General features: G+C 40.8%; 1 protein-coding gene across 1 annotated transcript in view; it reads right to left on the bottom strand.

The window, feature by feature from the left end:
• Positions 1–20,682, bottom strand: part of KLHL29 (kelch like family member 29) — a 431,347-nt gene that overhangs the window by 101,307 nt on the left and 309,358 nt on the right. Inside the window, exon 6 of the mRNA XM_081189071.1 lies at positions 1,502–1,640. Within this exon, the coding sequence (XP_081045197.1) occupies positions 1,502–1,640 (139 nt within the window). The remainder of the gene's footprint in view (positions 1–1,501; positions 1,641–20,682) is intronic.

Genomic DNA, 20,682 nt, shown 5'->3' with positions numbered 1-20,682 from the left:
TTGACTAGCAAGAAAGAGGCTTCACAGCTAAAGTTAATGAAACCGCACGGCCAGTCAATTACTGGGTTTCTATAAACGGAGACTAAGACTTGCCTTCCCTGTAGATTACGCATCTTAACTCTGTGAGACGCATATAATGTAGCCTTAACTAGTTAGCGATAATGAGCAGACAGGAGACAGAGCGGCTGAAGCCAGCTATCATTAGATTTGTGGAAGGGTGGGGTGGGGTGGGGGGAAACATGCCACCAGGCCAGCTTTTTATGAATATTTGATAAAGCAGTCAGCACAATTATACGGCAGTTCTGTAATACCGGCACAATTAGAAAAACAAGCTTTAAAGCAAGAGGACATAACACACTGAAAAGAAGATGCCACCAAACATGCCACCCTGGAATAAAATACAGTCGCTATTGTGTTAGTTGGCAACATTTAAATGCACAATTTGAAAGCAAGCACAATGTTCTGTAATCCCCACCCACCCCAATGTTCCCCACCCCTTTCCCCCCTTTTTTTGCACAGTCCAGGTTCAGAGTTTGGGAAAATACTGCAAGGCAAAAATACTGCAAGGCAAAAATCAGCAGCCACATTATTTTGTTGATGATTGAGAGAAATGTGGAAATGACTCTTGTGGGTTTCCCCCAATGTTGCTACACTGACTTATTAAACAACATAAAAATAGCAATTTATTTCTACGTTAATCTATAATGTAGACATTTAAAAAACAAAACAAAAAAAAGTAATGGAAAATTTTAAAAAAACATGCAGCTTTTAGAATCAACCAGCTAAAAACGGAGGGAGAAAATTGCAAAGGTGGAAACATGATCTAAGTAAGAAAGAAAACATCTTAACCACTACTCTCAACTAAATTTCTATTTCCAGGGGCAGAGAAAAAAAAGGTTTCTAGAAACTAAAATTTCCTTGGTCCTGTTTTCCTTTTAGAAAGGTATGAGTTGAATGCTGGCATATAAAAGCATCTCCCAATATTTTTATTTTTTTGGCTTCCAAGAGCCAAAAAGTATTAGGTGCCCAGAATTTCATAGGGTTAAAAGTAGTGCTACATAACTCCATCCTTGTTTGTATTAGAATTCAGCATCTTTCTATGATATGCATGTGGGTTACTGCAGCCTGAAGGAAAATATAGTAGCATATCTTTAAACTCCTGAACTAACATTTGTGCGTTTTGGGATTGGCATCATTCATGACTTGGTTTGAGGTTAAAATGCTCCGTTGATAAGAACATTTCCCTCCAGCCAAAAATGTGCAACTAGTGGGATCGGGAATTCATACAGGTCAGGTTATGTGTAACAAAGGAATCTGAGTGTTTTGTTAAAAAAATAAATAAATAAAAAGTACATTCAGAGTAAGTGGAAAGAATGGCTACTGGCTCTGTGACAGGAGAGTCAAATCTTCATAAACCTGAAAGAGAGGGAAGGGAAAAAAAGCGACACAAATGCTCCCCTACAAAAGAACAGACCAGATCACAGCTGGAAGGAAGGCAAACCTTTTAATCAGGTCCTTGAAATACAAGCTGCAGGAAGCTAGAACATTTTGGTGGACTTCAAACTCTTTGCCTTCAACAATAATTTTCAGGTCTGTAAACTCTTTCGCTCTGCGTTGCTGGTTCAACTCCTTCAACATTTCTGCAGAACAGAGAAGACAGACAGTGCCAGGATTCCCATTAAGAGGTTTTTTTTTATTATTATTATTCTTTAGAAATAAATAAATAAAAAACAAAACAAGGAAAGTAGAGAAATTGGAAACGCTTCATATTCTTTGTTGGCAAGAATGGCTCAACGTTGACAGTCAAAGAAATCACAAACATAATACATATTATATAGGCAGATATATGTATATGCTTTATGCAAGCAAGGAACAGTAGGAAATAACTCAAAACCCTACATTTCAAAGAGAGAGAGAAAAAAACCATTTTCCTGCATCAATAAATTGGAAACACAAATAATACATTACCACGGTTTTTTTAAAAAAAAATATTGTAAAAGGATGCAAGAACAAGTGCTTTATTATCATTATCTCCAAACATTAATGGTTTTTTAAATGTACTGGAATTAATACTGAATAAAAACATGACACTTATGATGCAGTATGAACTTGACATGTTTCAAAGAAAAAAAATGCAAAGCTTGCAAAAATCCTTCTCTTGGGCATGCTATAAGAAGTCCTTGAGCCTTACATTTAGCAAAATACAATTGCATTAAACCCGAATAACATTTATTCTAAAATCAACCTACCATCGACAACTGGAAAGTTCTCAAAGCAGGAGGGAACACTTCCTCACACATTGAATGTTTAATCAAAAACAACACCCAAAAAATTAATGCCTGCTTTTCGATACCTGCATTTGCATATATTTTTTAAGCCTTGAGTTTTTAGAATTCATTTATGGTAGCAATTCATTTCAACACAAATACACAACCACCTCTTAAGAGTCTATTTCTTGCAATAACTCACTTACCGTACATAACCTCTCCAGGCTCTTACCTCCTTTATACTGGGAGAGCAAATCAGCAACGTGCCTTGTTTGTGATCATGAACATGATAAGCAACACCATGGCAAATTATTTGCTAAACTAACGTACCAGAAGTAAAGTGGCTAGTAAAGTGGACAGTACACGGTTTTGGTAAAAGTGTGTTTCAAATGACTTATTCTGTTGATTTGGTATTTTGTCTACCATTCTTCATTTGCAATAGGCCAAGAGCTTTGTTTTCCTCAGGAACAACCACCTGTATAGTTCCATTCTCACAACGATCTTTCAAACCTTTTAATTGTTTTTATTCTCCTTAGTTGCAGTCAGTTTTCACTGCTCTACCAGTTATAAAAGGTGGCCTTACACCTGGAGTAGGGAACTTCTGGTCCTCTAGATCAGTGTTCCCCAACCTTGGGCCTCCAGCTGTTTTTGGACTACAATTCCCATCATCCTTGACCACTGGTCTTGCTAGCGAGGGATGATGGGAGTTGTAGTCCAAAAACAGCTGGAGGCCCATGGTTGGGGAACACTGCTCTAGATGATGCCCGATTCCCAACTTCCATCAGCCCCAAAGAGCATGGTCAATGGTGAGGGAAGCTGAGAGTTCAGCAAGACTTGGTGCGGCGGTGGCCCAAAGGGCCACAATAAATGTGATAATGTGTACCCCTGGAAATCCTTGAGTGCGCTTCTAATAGACTAGTTATGGTAACCTGTTGCTTTATGAAACTGATGATTTTGCAAGTTGCTGCCCCCCATTGGGGCAGGAATACAACTAAAATGTGAATCACAAAGATGCAAAGCTAGAACATAAATTGCTACATGGTGCAAATGGTTGCATGTAACACAGGTTCCCAACATGCACACTAACACAATGTAACAGCACATCAAAGCTTAGTCAACAGAAATTGGTGAGAATCAAACCTGAATCAGCATAAATTGCTAGTGCTTATTGTGCACGTGTATTAAACATAAAATGAGGTAATGATGTACATGACTGGTGAAAACTGAGATGCTTTGTTTGAAACTTTATAAATACCACTGCCTGGACCACTGGGTGGGGTTGCAGTTTTGCAGAACTATTTGACTGTAACCTATTGCTTTGCAATAAACACTGGACTCCTAACTCCTCACGTTTCTGAGTTTTATTATTGGTGTAAACTCAGAAGATAAGCCATTGGCCAAAAGCTCCCCATCCCTGACTTACGCCTGTCACGTAAATGTAAACGGACCCAGAAAACCAGGCCAAAAAATTCATGCTTTGTTCGTAATCGTGCCACTATCAAAACCATACTCTGCCAAACATTTACAGGGGAAAGAGCAGCAATTAAAAGCAACAACAACAAAAGCTTGCAAACTTAACATATATTGAAACAAAATAAAAAAAATCCTTCCAGTAGCACCTTAGAGACCATCTAAGTTTGTTATTGGAATGAGCTTTCATGTGCATGTACACTTCTTCAGATACACCAAAGCTCATACCGATAACAAACTTAGTTGGTCTCTAAGGTGATACTGGAAGGAATTTTTTTATTTTGTTTCGACTACGGCAGACCAACACGGCTACCTACCTGTAACTTAACATATATTGATACCATTCAAGTGATATCCCAAACCAAGCCCAACCTGAACAACAACATTTTTTTCCAAGGCAAAACAGCTAAGTGTCAACTTGCATGTTTGTGTCAATGTAACGGAATCACAATGGTCTCTGAAAGGCTAATTATTCTGCACTGAAATGGGTCAGTGTTCTCTGGAGAGCAAGCAGATCATTAGAGATGGTACGGAAATAACAGCAGGCCTGTGTCAGATCTATATCAGAGGAAAATAAACCACGGTGTCCTTTGGGTGCTATACAAGCAGCTATTTTTAAAGTATCCATTTGAGTTAAAATGCCGTAACGTGTCTCAAATACACATAAACTTAAAAGAAGGTGAGACAGGGTCAGATGGTGGGAAGCTTTGAAAGCCCCGGAGTAAATCAGAATTTAGAAGATTAAACTTTGCTTCAACAAGTTCAATTTAAAGATTTAGCTGGTCCTCACTATAAAGCATTATCACACATACAATTGTCCCACTGAGCAGTGGACATCGCTTCCTGCTGAGAGGTGGAATTAGCTGGCAGACGGAGAAAATAAGATTTTGCAAAACCAACAGGTGAAGGTGGAATAGTTAAAAATACACATGTTGCTGCAAGGAGAGGCTCTGGGTACATTTCAGTTCACTATATATAACCTGAAAGTGTATTATTTTAAAGCAGAAACCAGAGCAGAGATCACTTAACATGCCATTTTTATTCCTGCCTGCCACCAATTTGGCCAAACTTGTAAACAGGCCCTAGATGGGTTGCCTGCAAGGCCTCCAAGAAAGTAAGCAGTTTTTGCAATCTGGAAAATACGTGAATCCTTCTATCATCCCTTTTATGTGCACCAGATCAGGTGCCGATTAATACATGTGTTACAACAGGGCACACCGTTAATGATTCTTCCTTCCTGTTCCTGGTACTTGTCGCACCTGAAACAGAGCTTGTGTCCACACACTCATACATGCTTGTGTTGAGATATGCAAGCAACTTCATCTTGCTTGGGAAGAGGCAGTAGCACTTCTTCAGATGTCATAACCAGGCACAGAGTACAAGAAGTGTGAGCCACTTCCATACCTTGCCTTACTCAGTGCCCACTTCCTATTTCCCATGAAGCAGCGTGGGAAAGGAAGAACGGCGATTGGGTAAGCAGCAGGGTGGGAGGGGCCAGGGGGCACCACAGAGCTAGGAATAGTAAAAGAGGACTTAATATGGAGTTAATTTTCTATGGTGCTGGGGAGGGGGGTGAGGAACAATAGAGATCTCTTAATCCGGGACTTTCCATGATAAAGACAGAATTCGGCGTTACTGAAGTGTGACAATTATTGTCTTGACACATTAGTGACAACTGGAGGGTATGATCCATAATGTATGAATCCACTTTAGTAGGGGTGCCACACATCCGGAAGTTCCTGGAAACATCCGGAATACTGTAGTCGGCAGCAGTGTCTGGGTGGAAATTGGAAAAATGTCCGGGAAAATCCGGATGTATGGTAGCCCATGTCAGCAGTGCCTTAAAAATATTTTTTTTGCTGGTTTTCCATAAAAATAGTCCCAAAACAGCATATTTTTTTGCGATTTTGCCAACAACTTTGGCAAAACAACAACAACAAAATGGCAACCCTAACTTTAGGCACATCTGACATTATTAGAATTCTCTATCATTTCCAACCCAATAAATGTTTATCCAATCTCCGCTTAGGACCATTACACGTGGCAATGTCTTTGGGTGGTTTTACTCAGAGGAGATCCACTGAAATCAACAGTCCTAGAAGGTTTATTAATTTCAAAGGGTGTACTCTTGAGTAAAACATAATATAGCCCTTATTTTTTATTTTTTTTACAAGCACGAAGCAGGCCGATTCCTATTGAAGATGCACTCTACAGTGAGGGAGAAGCTTACCTCTTCACTGCTTGGGCCTGATTATGTTGGAAACACCATCCTGCAGCTAGGAGTCTTAGAAAAGAAATTCCCACTAGTGTCAGAGGAAACTTGTCTCCAAACAATTCTAGCCCTTTGTGGGAAGGATGGGAGATAGCACTGGAAAGTGAAGAAGTCAGCCTCCTCTCACCATGAAATTGGTTTACAATAAGAATTAACTTTCGCTGTGCCTATAGTTTAATTACCCTCAAACCAAGACATAGCTACATGCCATGCACTAAATGTAACATGTATTCTGACCCTTAATAAGCAATTAAGAGAAGCCCACTAGCTTCCTTAGGAGTCAGCATGCTAAAACTTTAAACTTATTTCCCCCTCTGTCTGTGCCCCTACTGAACAGTTGTTCCCAGCCTTCATGACGGTGTCTTATAAAGTACTTTAAGGCTGTTGTCTGCTCTGCTTTTTCTCTAAGCTAAGAAACCCTATTCTTTCCTTACCTCATGTGTCATACATCCATCTAATCTCTTCAACAGAAGTCAATTCCATTTATAACTGCCTTAAGAGCGGTGACCAAAATTAGGTACACTACTCCCAACAGAGAACTGAAATCCAGAGGAAACTTCAGACCTTAAATCACCCTGAAGCTTTTGAAAATGCAAGCGTATTAATACTTACAGGATTTGCCAACCACCACACAGCAATTCAACTAACAGATTCAAGAACAAAGCCAGGAAACCCAATGGCTAACCTTTTGACAACACAACAGCTAGCATTCTTCCCCAAGGAGAAATTAAGACACCAAAATGAAAAGCACAAAACAAATGATTCTTTAAGGTATTCACACAGCCCCTTATCCCTGCATTTGAATAGCACGCTAAAGAATGGGAATTAACCAGGCTCTATATACTATGACCACTTTGGGCGAACTATGCATTTCATAGCATACAAACTATTCCTAGAAAAGTGTTTGCTACCTGTGTGAGCTGGCTGGTCCACAGTGTCTGCAGGGTGGTGAAGGCTGATGTAGATCCTTTCCTTTCCAGATGTTAAGGATTCTTATGATGTTTTCTGGATGTGTTATGTTCACTGCTTGGATACTCTGTGTATTCTGATGTCAAGACTGTGCCCCTCCAGGGAGACCATCCTTTGGATGCAGCCATGTAATATCTGAGATATTATGTCCACATTAAGTGCCACTTTATGGTTGCATGGACTTTGGCCCTTGCTTCAGCTACTTTACCTACACAAATCAATGGAGGTATCTTAATTCATGGACACACTGGAACATATATTTCATCCTTCAGAACCAGTGTGGTGTTGTGGTTCGAGTGTCAGTCTAGGACCTGGGAGACCAGGGTTCAAATCCCCACTGAGCCATGAAGTTCACTGGGTAACTTTGGCTCAGTTAAAGGTAAAGGGACCCCTGACCATTAGGTCCAGTCGTGACCGACTCTGGGGTTGCGACGCTCATCTCGCTTTATTGGCCGAGGGAGCTGGCATACAGCTTCCGGGTCATGTGGCCAGCATGACTAAGCCGCTTCTGGCGAACCAGAGCAGCGCACGGAAACGGCGTTTACCTTCCTGCCAGAGCGGTACCTATTTATCACTTTGATGTGCTTTCAAACTGCTAGGTTGGCAGGAGAAGGGACCGAGCAAGGGGAGCTCACTCCATAGCAGGGATTCGAACTGCCGACCTTCTGATCGGCAAGTCCTAGGATCTGTGGTTTAACCCACAGCACCACCCGTGTCCCAGTTGCTGCCTCTCGGTCTAACTTACCTCACAGGGTGGCTATGGGAATTAAATGAGATGGGGGAGCACCATGAACATCGCCTTGAGCTCTATGGAGAAAAAGGCGGGATGTAAATGCAACAAACAAATCATTTGCAGTATGTATCCACTGGGGTTTCTCCGTATGGTGGTATCAGCCTATGACTATTCAAAGTGTGGTTTCATTTCAAACATAACTGACATTTCATAAAGAACATCAGTTCTTTCAACATACCCACAGTCTCCCTCTCCTCCCTGCACCCAACATTTGTAGTAATGGTAATTAATGTTAATGCTGAAAGGAAACGTTTGCTTAACAAAATCACCACAGGATTTGCTACATAATGGACATTTTGGAATATATCACATGGAAAATCCTACTGGGTATCACAACAGGAAACTGTTATGTAGAATTACTGGGGGAAACAGAAAACCTATTTGAAAATTACAAAAGGTAACTAGCAGCTTCATGTTAAAGTCAATTAATCTGTCCCAGAATTCAATACACACCAGTACATTTCTCCTACTGTAGGAAGGAGGAGAGTGTGACAGAGAAAAAGGCCCGAAGTATTATTGTTATAATATTGGGGGGGGGTTATTGATCTGTCTCCCAATGAGCTGCAAAGTAGATTTCGATAGAGTTCCTCTAGGGAAGGAATTCTAAAAGACAGAATCTGCAACAGAGAAGACCCTAGAATGTAGGTGAATGTCCTTCCAAAAGAGACATTGAGTTGAAATCAATAGCCAACGTGGTGCTCTCCATATGTTGTTGGGCCAGAACCATCAACTAGAACCATCATTCCTGACTGCTGGCCATGTTGGCTGAAGCTGATGAGAGTTGTAATCCCAATGACATATAGACAGCACTACATATCCCTGCCTTAAACCATACCCTGAAAATTGCAAGTAGACAACCAAAACCACAACAAAAGGCTCTGCTTGCCATTTTTTTACCAGCTGTAACCTCCAGACAATCCTCAAGTGTAGGTTGTCTAATGTACCCCACCAAGCAAAAGCAAATGAGTTATTTGCTCAGAGGTCTTTCCATTCTCTCCTCCCAGATCTCAGTAGCTCACAATAGTCTTCCCACTTATTTTGAAAGATATGTCCCAACCAAGTTGAAAAGAAGTCAAAGGCTTACAACTTACAACACTGAAGAGATACAAGGGGCTCATCAGTAATGGTAAAAGGTAAAGGTAAAGGACCCCTGGATGGTTCAGTCCAGTCAAAGGCGACTATGGGGTTGCGGCGCTCATCTCGCTTTTAAAGCCGAGGGAGCTGGCGTTTGTCCACAGACAGCTTTCCAGGTCATGTGGCCAACATGACTAAAACACTTCTCGGGCAACGGGACACCGTGATGGAAACCAGAGCATACAGAAATGCCATTTACCTTCCCGCTGTGGCGGTACCTATTTATCTACTCGCGCTGGTATGCTTTCGAACTGCTAGGTTGGCAGGAGCTGGGATAGCATGACGGGAGCTCACTCTGTTGTGGGGATTTGAATAGCTAACCTTACAACTGGCAAGCCCTAGAGGCTCAGTGGTTTAGACCACAGCACCACCTGCGTCCTTTACCTTCATCAGTACTGGTGTTCTGCTAGCTCCTGAAAATACACCCATTTATATAAGCATTTCCGTCATCTCCTCACTTGAATCTCCTGCATTGTTATGCTGTTAATGGGATAACTGTTAAGCTGTTTTATTAGGCTTGTTTTACTATGCACTTTAATTGCGGTTAGCTGTATTTTTATAATTGGTTTTATTTTTGTTATTTTGCTGTTGGACTTTATTTGTTCATGAACTGTCTTGGTATTTCTTCTTGAAATGGAAGGCATCATATACACACTAATATTTTTATATGGTTTTGACTGTATGATTTTGTTTTATTGCTGTAAACCACATTGATTTTTTTTAAAAAATGACATAACAGTATATGAATATTTTAAAATAAATAAAATAAAACAAAAATACCCCTATTAAAGTAACGGATATGAGGCATATGAACACATTACAAATATTAACATCAAAGCCAAGCACAACAAAATCCCAAGCAACCAGAAAAACTTGTCACTCAGCAACCACTGGAACTGAAGCTGAAAGCTTGTGTGAAAGCTTTCATGAGGAAAACTGAGCTATCTATACTTCAGATGACAGATTTTGGATGCCATCATTAAATGGAGGCGAGGTCAGGTGTCTGTTCTACTTCAGGCATAAAAACGCTAAAGATATAAAATACAATTTCTAAAAAAACATTATGAAGAACTATATTTTGCTATAACCCAACATTAAAATGCATTTTAATTGGTGCCAGAATGTATCTCAGTAATCAGTGTCATGCACAGTTACATCTCAAAGGGCCTTTTCTGTCCCCTCCAAAAAAATACTGAATGTCATCTGCACATATATTATCTTAAATATTTTTATTGTCTACTAGTTTGCTCAACGTAAGTGATTTAAGAAATCCCCCTTTTAAAATTTAATGTACGGTAATCTCTCTTTACCTTGTGCACATGTTGCAGTGATCAGATGTTTCATCCAGTTTCCAGTTGTCCCTATTTTCCAGGGGTGTCCTTGATTTAGAGAAGCTGCCCCAGTTTCTGATCTGATCTCAGAATGTCCCTCGGAATTTTCTTTAGGATGTCCCTATTTTCACTGGATAAATGTTAGAGGGTATGGAGTTGCCTGAGCCCTGAGCCATCTGAAGGTTGTTTTTTTTTAATGTTCAGGGTTTTATTTTGTTTTTATATGTGTTGGAAGCTGTCCAGAGTGGCTGGGGCAACCCAGTAAGGATATAAATAGTAAAATTATCATTATGGAATGAGACGTCCTTATTTTCATCGGAGAAATGTTGGGAGGGAATGGAAGCGTATCCCACAATTTACAATGTTACTTGCTAGGTTAGATTTGCAATTCACTCAAGTCTATTAAGACTAGAACTATTAAAAATGAGGAATCTCCCTCTTTAATGTGTATATTTACATCTTCTTGCTTTTAAATATATTCCTACCTGTGCATTATTGTACATAATGTTAATATTCAATGAATATATCTTAGAAAAAAGAAAACCAAAAGTAGAATAGCTGTTACTACTGTTTTTAGTATTTTAATGGCATTGAAATTGATGAATGATAGTTTCATTTTGTTGTCAGCTGCCTTGAGATTTTTTATGAGGCAATGCAGGGTATAAATGTTTTGAGTAAATAGTAGAGGACCAAACTGATTTCTATTAAGTCACGCAATTGTATCTGTTTTTCTGCAACAGGGAAACATGTCATGTAAGGAGCCAAACATCAGCCGGTATGATTCCAACAGGGAGTTGAAAGCACAGGCCTGTTCTTAGTCAATGTTTTCCTAAGCCCTCAAGCCAATAAACAAACACACAGAAAGCTGAGATTAAAGAGCAGTGACAAAATGTCCTAGTATTTATACATGCCACAGAGATTTATGTTATACAAAGCTACCATATTCCATGGTTGAAAATGACTCATTTGCCAGTCCCACACGACTACCTCATGGGAGAAAGCAGGATCCACAGCCAGGTTGAGCATTTATAAAAACGCTACTTGCATTAACTGGCATCTTTGTGCAGATAGATGATGCACTTGCTGTGATTTCTGGTGCTGTTGTTAGTGGCCCTTGTCACAGAAGCAAGCAAAAGGCATCGGAAATCTGATCTGAACTGGATACGGACGTTCCACCTGGCATAATACAGAATTGTCTTTTGGAGGGTGAAGAGGACGATTTAGCTCGCCAGACCCAGCAGGAGGAAAAGAAGAAACACCACAGAAAGGGCAGGGAGGTCACAGCGGACTCCTGAGACGAGACGAGAATGAATAATGAATGGCTGGGACTCCGCACTGACTGGAGAAATGCTACAGACGTATCATGCAGACCTGTTAGATAGATCAGTGGGAAAATCCTCTTATTAGTGCCAGCCACGTATTTATTTCCAGTGCTTCCCAGAGCACATAGCGATGCAGGATAGGGTCGTAGAAGCAGGCTGGTAGGATGGGAGCAATCTTGGATTCATCTTTGTCACTAGGGGCCCAGATGACCTCAGAGGCTATGGTTCCAGGTTATCAGCTTGGGTTGGTAAGACAGCTGTTTCTGGACTGGCAGAGCTTTACTGTCTTCCACAGGCTAGTAACCCCTGACTGGATTACTGCAATGTGCTGGTTGGGCTGGCAGCTGCAGCTCATGCAAAATGCAGTGACTCAAGAGATTGCTGGGGCAGAATATTGCCAGCATGTTACAATGCTGCTGGAAAAAAATGGTACTGGCTGCCAATTTGCTACTAGGCTAAGTTCAAGGTGCCGATATCAGTGTACATAGGTTGCGACCAGGATACCTAAAATATTGGTCCATCCCTTATACCCCCTAACAATTGCTGCACACTGTAGGAGTGGGCCTCCTGCAAATATCATCTCATCATGATGTATATTCCCTATAATGTACCAATCAGGCCTTCAGTGTGGTAGCACCTACCCACTGGAACTCCATCTCTGTATGAACATTATCAGACAGGTGCTGTCTGTTACCTTTATGGCACCTGCTGAAGACCATCATTTTTCAACGAGCCTTTTAAAGTGGAGATTTTTTACCCTATCGTACATTAGACTTAGGGGCGCAGGTGGTGCTGTGGGTTAAACCACAGAGCCTAGGACTTGCTGATCAGAAGGTCGGTGGTTTGAATCCCCGTGATGGGGTGAGCTCCCGTTGCTCAGTCCCAGCTCCTGCCAACCTAGCAGTTCGAAAGCACATCAAAGTGCAAGTAGATAAATAGGTACCATTCCGGCGGGAAGGTAAATGGAGTTTCCGTGTGCTGCTCTAGTTCGCCAGAAGCGGCTTAAAATAAAAAAATTCCTTCCAGTAGCACCTTAAAGACCAACTAAGTTAGTTCTTGGTATGAGCTTTCGTGTGCATGCACACTTCTTCAGCGGCTTAGTCATGCTTGCCACATGACCCAGAAGTTGTACGCTGGCTCCCTCGGCCAATAAAGCAAGATGAGCACCGCAACCCCAGAGTCGGCCATGACTGGACCTAATGGCCAGGGGTCCCTTTACCTTTACGTTAAACTTAAATTTTTTAAAATATATTTTTCTTGTCAAAAAACCACTGGGATGTTCTATGGGAAGTGGTCAAACAAAATTATAGATATAGATACAGCCAATTTGCTTTGAATGCACTATTGTTTAAGCTCCACGTTCTACAAACTCTGAGTAAGCCATCAAACTTGTTAATGAACTCAAATTTTCTGTCTTTGAATATCCTTTGTAATGACCAATGCCTATTTCATCTGCTGTACTTTAAGAGATGACATACTCCAAGAGACTAAAGCTTTCAAGGCTTGGGTGAATAGTGGAACGAAAGTTACTGAAGTGTTGGTAAAATTTCTTAAATGATCTCCTCTTATAGGTTAATGTTTGAATTAGTACTGAGAATTGTTGGTTACCTAGAATTACCCATTGTTTCTGTATGTGAACTTAAGATGAATAAAACCATGCGTGCTACTGCTGCGGTGGAAGGCGTTAAACCATGTCTTCAGTTTCCCTTTGCATACAAGAATTAATCCAAAGTAATGTGACGCGGGTCACAAAGTAATAGGGACGCGGTGGTCTAAACCACAGAGCCTAGGGCTTGCCAATCAGAAGATCAGCGGTTCAAATCCCTGCGACAGGGTGAGCTCCCGTTGCTTGGTCCTCCCTGCTCCTGCCAACCTAGCAGTTTGAAAGCACATCAAAGTGCAAGTAGATAAATAGGTACCACTCTGGTGTGAAGGTAAACGGTGTTTCCGTGCGCTGCTCTGGTTCGCTGGTCACATGACTCGGAAGCTGTATGCCGGCTCCCTCGGCCAGTAAAGTGAGATGAGCGCCGAAACCCCAGAGTCGGCCATGACTGGACCTAATGGTCAGGGGTCTCTTTACTTTTTAATGTGATCTAAGTCTAAAGCCAATGTCATAGTTGGCAGTTAAAGTACACAGACCAGAAGGCTTAGGGTTGAGCTCAGTGTCATGCCATCATGAATATTCTTCTTCTGCCCCTACGTGCTGTTCTGGGGGTTCTCTAGAAAGGGGAATAGAGGGAGGAAATCCCCATTATGCAAGCCAAAGTCCTTGCACAGGGTCTCTGCTGATGGAGCTCATTAGGGACTCAGCTAGATTGGTAAACAAAAAGCGATTTATATGCGTTGCATATGCAATATAACATTGTGTCACCAGATGGCGCTGTGGAGTACTGTTTTTCTCTGCCTGTTTTCCCTGTTTACAACGTGTTTAACTGAAACACTTCTTTGATGTGTCCAGATCCTGCCCTTAAATAAAAATAGTCAGATGCATCTGGTGTCAATACTGCATGCACTCTTCTTAAAGCATGTTTGACAAATGCAAGTTGTCCAACATGACCTTGAAATCATGTATTTATCTAGCATATTCTCCTTGCATCTTATCCAAAGTAGCATAGTATTTAATTTATCTGAACAGCCCGAGAATATCCAATATAACAGGTTGGGTTTGGAGGAAAACAAAAACAAACTTTTCTTAAGGTTTTTACATTGATTTGGAACATACATGGAACATAGACAGTGAATTCAGCTAACAATTTTTTTTGGGGGGGGGATTGCTACTGTATTTCATTTAATCTTATTTTTTTGTCTGGTGTTAAGACAAAGAGTGAAAGGAATACAGCCACGACGTCCAGTTTTAAGCAGAAACCTAATCCCGATTGCTTTAATTGCCAGAAGACAGGTCTGAAAAAATCTAAGAGATGCTTTAGGGAAGGTTAAAATATTTATTACAGGATGATCTGGCAGGAATTCAAATTTATCCTAATTGCTTTCAGCAGAAAGCTAGCAGATAGCTTTTAGACCTTTTTGATCTCTTCATGTTGCATAAGGCAGCTACTAAATGTTCTTGAGTTGTGCAAGTTTTGAATAAGCAGTATCCGTGGGGTGGAACGGAATGGCTAATCAACAGAGCTTCCTCTCAAATGTCAGCATTTGTTGAAGGCTGACCCAGTCCGGTGAATCAAAACAAAGCACTAAATTTGATCTTGGAACGTATGGATTCGGCAAAGGTTTTTTTAATAACATTTTTTAAAGTAAATCACTAACAGGAGGAGCTTAGTGGAAAGTAATGACATGCCATTTGTCTGTGGCCAGCTTTGGCTGTGTTAGTTTCAAGTCTTACATTGCAGATTTATGTAAGTAAGTGCTGTAATAGTGGGCCCCATGTGCCTTTGCAACATCTTTCAACAGACAAATTAAGGTCTTTATCAGAAAGAGACAGAATATAGGGATGTATTTAGGATGAGCATGCATGTGAGCAGATGTGGAATCTACCACAGAGTCATCAAGGGAAGTTTCAGGCGTCAGGTTTTGTCTAAGTATTAAGCTTTGTTGGTGGTCGCGTGAAGACTGCATGTTTAGTACACGCAAGTTGGACGCCGCTAGAACAAATGTCCTAGCAGTGATCAGCAAAGGAAGACCAACCATTGCCATGCAAAAGCAGCAAGGTAGCTTCAATCGCCCCAGAAAACAAGCAGCAATTTTGTGAGGTGTTTCTTATTTCACTTCCTGCTTTGCTATTAGCAAGCAATTTCCAAGCCAATAAATTTCAAGAGGCTGTGAAATCCACTGCCCTATTACTTCTGTGCCAAGGAACCTCTGTTTTAGTCATGGGCCCCTTCTAAGTAGCGACAGCTTTTTCTATTAAGTTTTTTTCTGATGTTACTCATAGAAGCAAGCTGGTCCTTAAGGGGGGGGGGCGGGGGAAGAAGAGAAGAGAGAACACTGACTCAAATATATTGCACTTCTGTAATATGCTATATTGTTGTACCACTTTGCTAGCAATTCAAGCATTTTTGGTATTCCTCATTTGACTTTTCAGAACCTGTGAGGAACGCGACAGGATGCCCTTTCACAATGCGACGCATAGCAAGACTAATTCAAGACGTGTTTCCCATCCCGTGGTGGAAACACCACCGATATTTCTCCACCGCTCCCCGCCTTGCTGCTTTACAAAAACCTCTTTGGAATTCCTGAAGCATCCTACTTCCTGCCGGCTAAATCATATATAGAGTTTGCTTTTTATAACTGCTTTCAAAGTGGCTGTCATTATGCACCCAGCTGAAGCTCATGTATATAGACGTGGATGCAAGCACTTTCTCTTAATATGTGGAACTCAGTGGACACCAAAGAAAATGGCAATTCTTTTCATGGACTACAATGGGGTTTTAAAACGTCTGCATGGAAAACAGAAAAGAGGCAATTTCCAGTTCAAGGTACTATTTGCACGATGGCTTTTTAATTCCGCAAGCCATTCAAACAGTGCATGCCTCCTGAAGTGTTGCTTCCGAGACAACTCAGACATATGTTTTATGCCCTCCTCAAACAATACAATTCACGTGTTCTTCTCTTTGTATTTGTAGCTTACGCATTTATTTCCATGCTCTTCAGTGGTTGCTGTAAGGTTGTTTTTGACTATATACTGAATATACGGTATGATTATGTGGGACGCACAGAATTTTATTGACACAATACCAGGTGTCAGGAGGTGCCAAAGTTCTTACATCAAACTTCAACTGGTAAAACTTAAGAGAAGGTCTGGGCTGAGTGCAACAAGATTGTCCCTAAGTAAGTCAGTAACACCTTCTCAAATGCATTGATTTCAGAGGATTAATCACAAATCAAGTTCATTACCAGCTAGAGGGCTCTAAAGTCTGTGTTAAGCCCTGAATGGCACTATTACTCAAGAGTTGTCTTAAGCCAAAACCCCGAGCTGGCATTGGATGTGTTGCCATCTACAAGAGATGGCTGAAAACCTGCTACGAAATCACCCAAAGCACTTTCCTTATCTCACAGGAAGCAGTATGCTGACTTCCTCTCAGGGAAAGGGGCTAAATGGAATTTTTAATAAGCAGATGGATTTATATATGTACCCACTAAAACTGTAGCATTTAAAATCTATACGTGTGTATGTGTAATTTAGCCGTATACAGCAGGAAGCATTGCTGCTTTGAACTGAAACTATTTCCCTCTTCAATGGCAATTTTGTTTTCCTTTAAATGCCAGTCCACTGGCAATTTAAAATTCGTGTATTTGAAAATGATTTAAATATTCAAATGAGAAGGTTCCTCACAACACACACACACACACACACACACACACACACACTGCAGTAAGCTATGCCAAGCCTTTGTCCCACAAGTTTAGTAGAACTGACACCAGCTTGTGAGTGTAGACAATGTGTTAATCAGACAGATTACCGAGAAAAGCAGGGAACAAATGCTGGTGCTTAGATTTTGCATGATGCGAAAGGTACTGCGCTAGGTGAAATTGAGAACAGGCTTGGCTTCTTGCTACTGCAATATGTTCAAGGCTCAGCAATGCCAAAGTCGATGTGAAATGCTATCAAAACAAGATTAAGGGGAAAGCATTGTTTTGCTGATACTTTTAGGTACTTTGTTGTTCTGGGCGCTGCTGCTTTCAAGTCAGCTAAATATGGGATTTCTCTCCCCCCCCCCCCGACATTAGAAGTGTTAGATCTTTATTTCACAACTCCCACTTGTGTGCTTGTTATTTCCTCCTCACTGTTTTCCAAGGTAGCAATATACCACAGCAGAGCACAATTAGGATCATCTGGTACATTCCTCATGACATTAAACTGCTAAAAGGCTGAAACAGAATCTTGAGTAGGTTGAGAGAGCGATTATACCAAAAAAACCCAGAACATATTAACACCAGAAGCACTGAATAAAAGCTGAATCTCATCATGGAAGCTAGGTGATGAGATGCAGGATGAGTTGCCGTCAGATCACATTGATGATGAAGCAGTCAGATGAACACTCACTCTGATCCAACTCTTTCTAATGGTACCTGAATTGTGCGTAGCTTTATAAAAACAGCAGGATACTACATGGCCTGAATTTTAGATAGTTCAAATGACTAAGGAAGGCCTCTGAAGGTTAGAATAGGCAATGGGTTGAATCCAATGGTATCCATGTGTGGGTAGAATTGATTTCAGCTCATCTTATATGATTCCCTCTTCTTCTCCACCCTCTTCAGATTCCCCCCTCACCCCTAAAATCTGCTCAGGAGGAGAGAAGCTGCATGTGTGTGAACAGCAGGGAGAAGTCCTGTTGTGCAAGCAAAAATCTATGCTTGTTTAGATTAGCCAGTGGTCTGATTTGACATAACAACTTGATAAACTCAAGCACTGGGTATGAAGAGATACCATGATTTTGAAGACAACTCTCTCTTCCTTCCTTTGTCCTTGAAACAACATTAACCACCTGACACATACTCTGAGCAGAAGAACTTGGACTTAAGCCAGTTCTGCCTTGTTGAAGTGGGCTAATTCCAAGTACTTGGCCTCACTGCTTTGTGGATAGGAATGCAAATCACTTATATAGGGTAATATTTACATTCGTTACAACTATAGCAGAAGTGGCAGGCACAGCGGGAGCTTTAGCAACAGAATGGGCAAGATAATGCTTCAAGAAACCAGACAGAAGTTCATGCAGACATGTGAACCATCTTGTTAAGTGATGCTGGGACTCACTGGATCTTGAATCTGTTTTCAATGCCTCGCCTTTGAGGCTAGTGAAACAATAATAAATATAATGCCTTTCTATGTGTGCAGTGTGTAACTTCATTCAGCTCCAACACAGTTGAAATCGGAGAAAGGGTTGTGGAATGGGAGGATACAACTTCAACAAAACCCTAAGCCTTGACATGACTCATTCAATACTGGATTGTTTCACTCTCTAGAATGGATCCTAAGGAATCCCAGACTGACCCTACTACTAGGACAAGCACATACTAGGAATCTCAGGAAATTTTCAAAGATGAAAATGCATCTAACAGCAAGAGAGAAAAAAAACACAAGAAATAGTTTCTATCAAGGATTTGATGAGATAATTTTTGCCAGAACAATGTTCCTCAGGAGATAATTTATGGAGTGGTAAAGAGGTTGAGGAGATGCTATCTGAGGGATGTGGGAGATGCATTGCAAAAGCAAGAAAGGCTTTGCAAATTTGTAAGGAAGACAGTCACACCAGCAAAAGATCCAAATATATTGTAACGGTAGCATTGCAATGGTTCATGTCTTTGTCATCCAAGGAAAAAAGGTGTTCAAACCCAATACTGACAGGGCTTCTTGAATGACATAAAAAAAAGAAAGTTCTCAACTCCTTTGGAACTTCCTCAAAGAGACTACTTCTTCCCACAAAAAAAAACCAGAATAGTAAATATGCAGCTGTGGCAGATGTTAGTGTATGAATATTTATATATCGAAAGGCCTGGCGGACATTCTGGGCTACCCCACTAGACACGTTAATATTTGAACAGATCAATCAAAGCCCCAGGTTCATGAGACAATGACAGGCACAGCCCCTCCTTTCCCTCTTAGTTGAAGAGGCGGTTCACATTCCAAACAGACTGACTAGCTTTAATGTACTCTGTACAAGAGCTTGAGTCTCCCAGGCTTTCTAAGATGAAGCACTATGTGTGTTAGAAAACCACAGCGTCAGACTTCTGGTGACAACAAAAGCAAAAAAACTTTTTTTCCCCATGCAATGCTAATACCTATGGATAACTTACAAGAAGATTCACTGTGGATTTAAAGCCTTTTTTAATAAAAGAAAAGAGCGGAGAAAAGAATACACTTGTAGAGAATTTCCTAGATATGGTGGTAAGTGTATGTTTGATGTATATAGGATTTGTTATGTGGACAACATTAAGAAGGATTTCAGACATTGGTGGTTAGTCTGGATAATTACCAAATAATGCTGGATAATACAAATTGATCAATCCTGGCCCAACACCAATACTGGCCTGATTGCACTGGCTGCCAATTAGCTTCCAGGCTCAATTCAAAGTGCTAGTTTTGATCTATAAAGCTCTAAAAGGCTCAGGACTGCAATACCTCAAGGATCACCTCTCCCCATATGAACTGATGCAGACCCTCTGATAATAATCTGAGGCCCTTCTTTATGTCCCCTCTCTACTAGAAGTCCAGAGGCTGGCAACACAAGAACCTCGCCTTTTCTGCTACGGCTTCCTGTTTGCGGAATACTCTCCCCAGGCAAAAACTTTCTTCTATAACCAGGCCGTTGACCTTTAAGTATGTGTAGCCTTTTAGAAGTATGAGGGATGTTTTTTATGTACTTATTTCCCCTCTTGGTTTTAATATATCTATGTTGGGTTTATTGTCCGTTTGGTTGGTTGGTTGTAATTCACTTTTGGTTGCTTTGGGCAAGATCTGACTTTCAGAAGACATCAGAAGGCAGCACTGTATACTGACGTTTTTAATGTCTGATGTTTTACTGTGTTTGATGTTTTAATTTGTTGGAAGCCACACAGAGTGGCTGGTGGAACATATAAACACTATTATTATTATTATTATTATTATTATTATTATTATTATTATTATTATTATTATTATTATTATTATAACAAATCTATTAACTAATTTTTTTAAAAAAATCATTTGTACTTTTTGTTTGTTAATAGGCATAGACCTCTTATCAGTTTTTATACTTTGGCAGGTCAACACAGAGAGACCTGATAGTGCATGAAATCCTGTTGTGGAGAGAGGTCAGTTCTGCGTATCAGCTCTGTATGCATTTATTTTTGAAACCGTGTGATTTGCAGCTAGGAATGTAAGCAGGCATGGATTTCTGGCCCACCTCACTTTTGTCACCTGCAGCACTGTTTCTGAGGGCTTGTGACAAAAACTACAGGCAACCCTCATTTTGCAAGGAGGTTCCATTCTGGATCCCCTTGTGTGTTGGCAGAGTGCCAACTCTGCCCTTTTTATGACATTTTTGGGCTACTTCTGGGTTCAGTGCCATTCGTGTATTTGCGATCAGGTGTCATTCGGACGCGCCTAAATCGGGAGTTGCCTGTATGCTATTCGTCTCACAGTTTGCTAAGGCAAAATTTTGCGTAATTAATCACATTATTCCACACC

Source organism: Podarcis bocagei, assembly GCF_964188305.1.
Source record: "Podarcis bocagei genome assembly, chromosome: 3".
In the NCBI taxonomy this organism is placed as follows: domain Eukaryota; kingdom Metazoa; phylum Chordata; class Lepidosauria; order Squamata; family Lacertidae; genus Podarcis; species Podarcis bocagei.
Note: the sequence above shows the minus strand (reverse complement) of the source record. Positions and strands in the feature narration are given on the sequence as shown.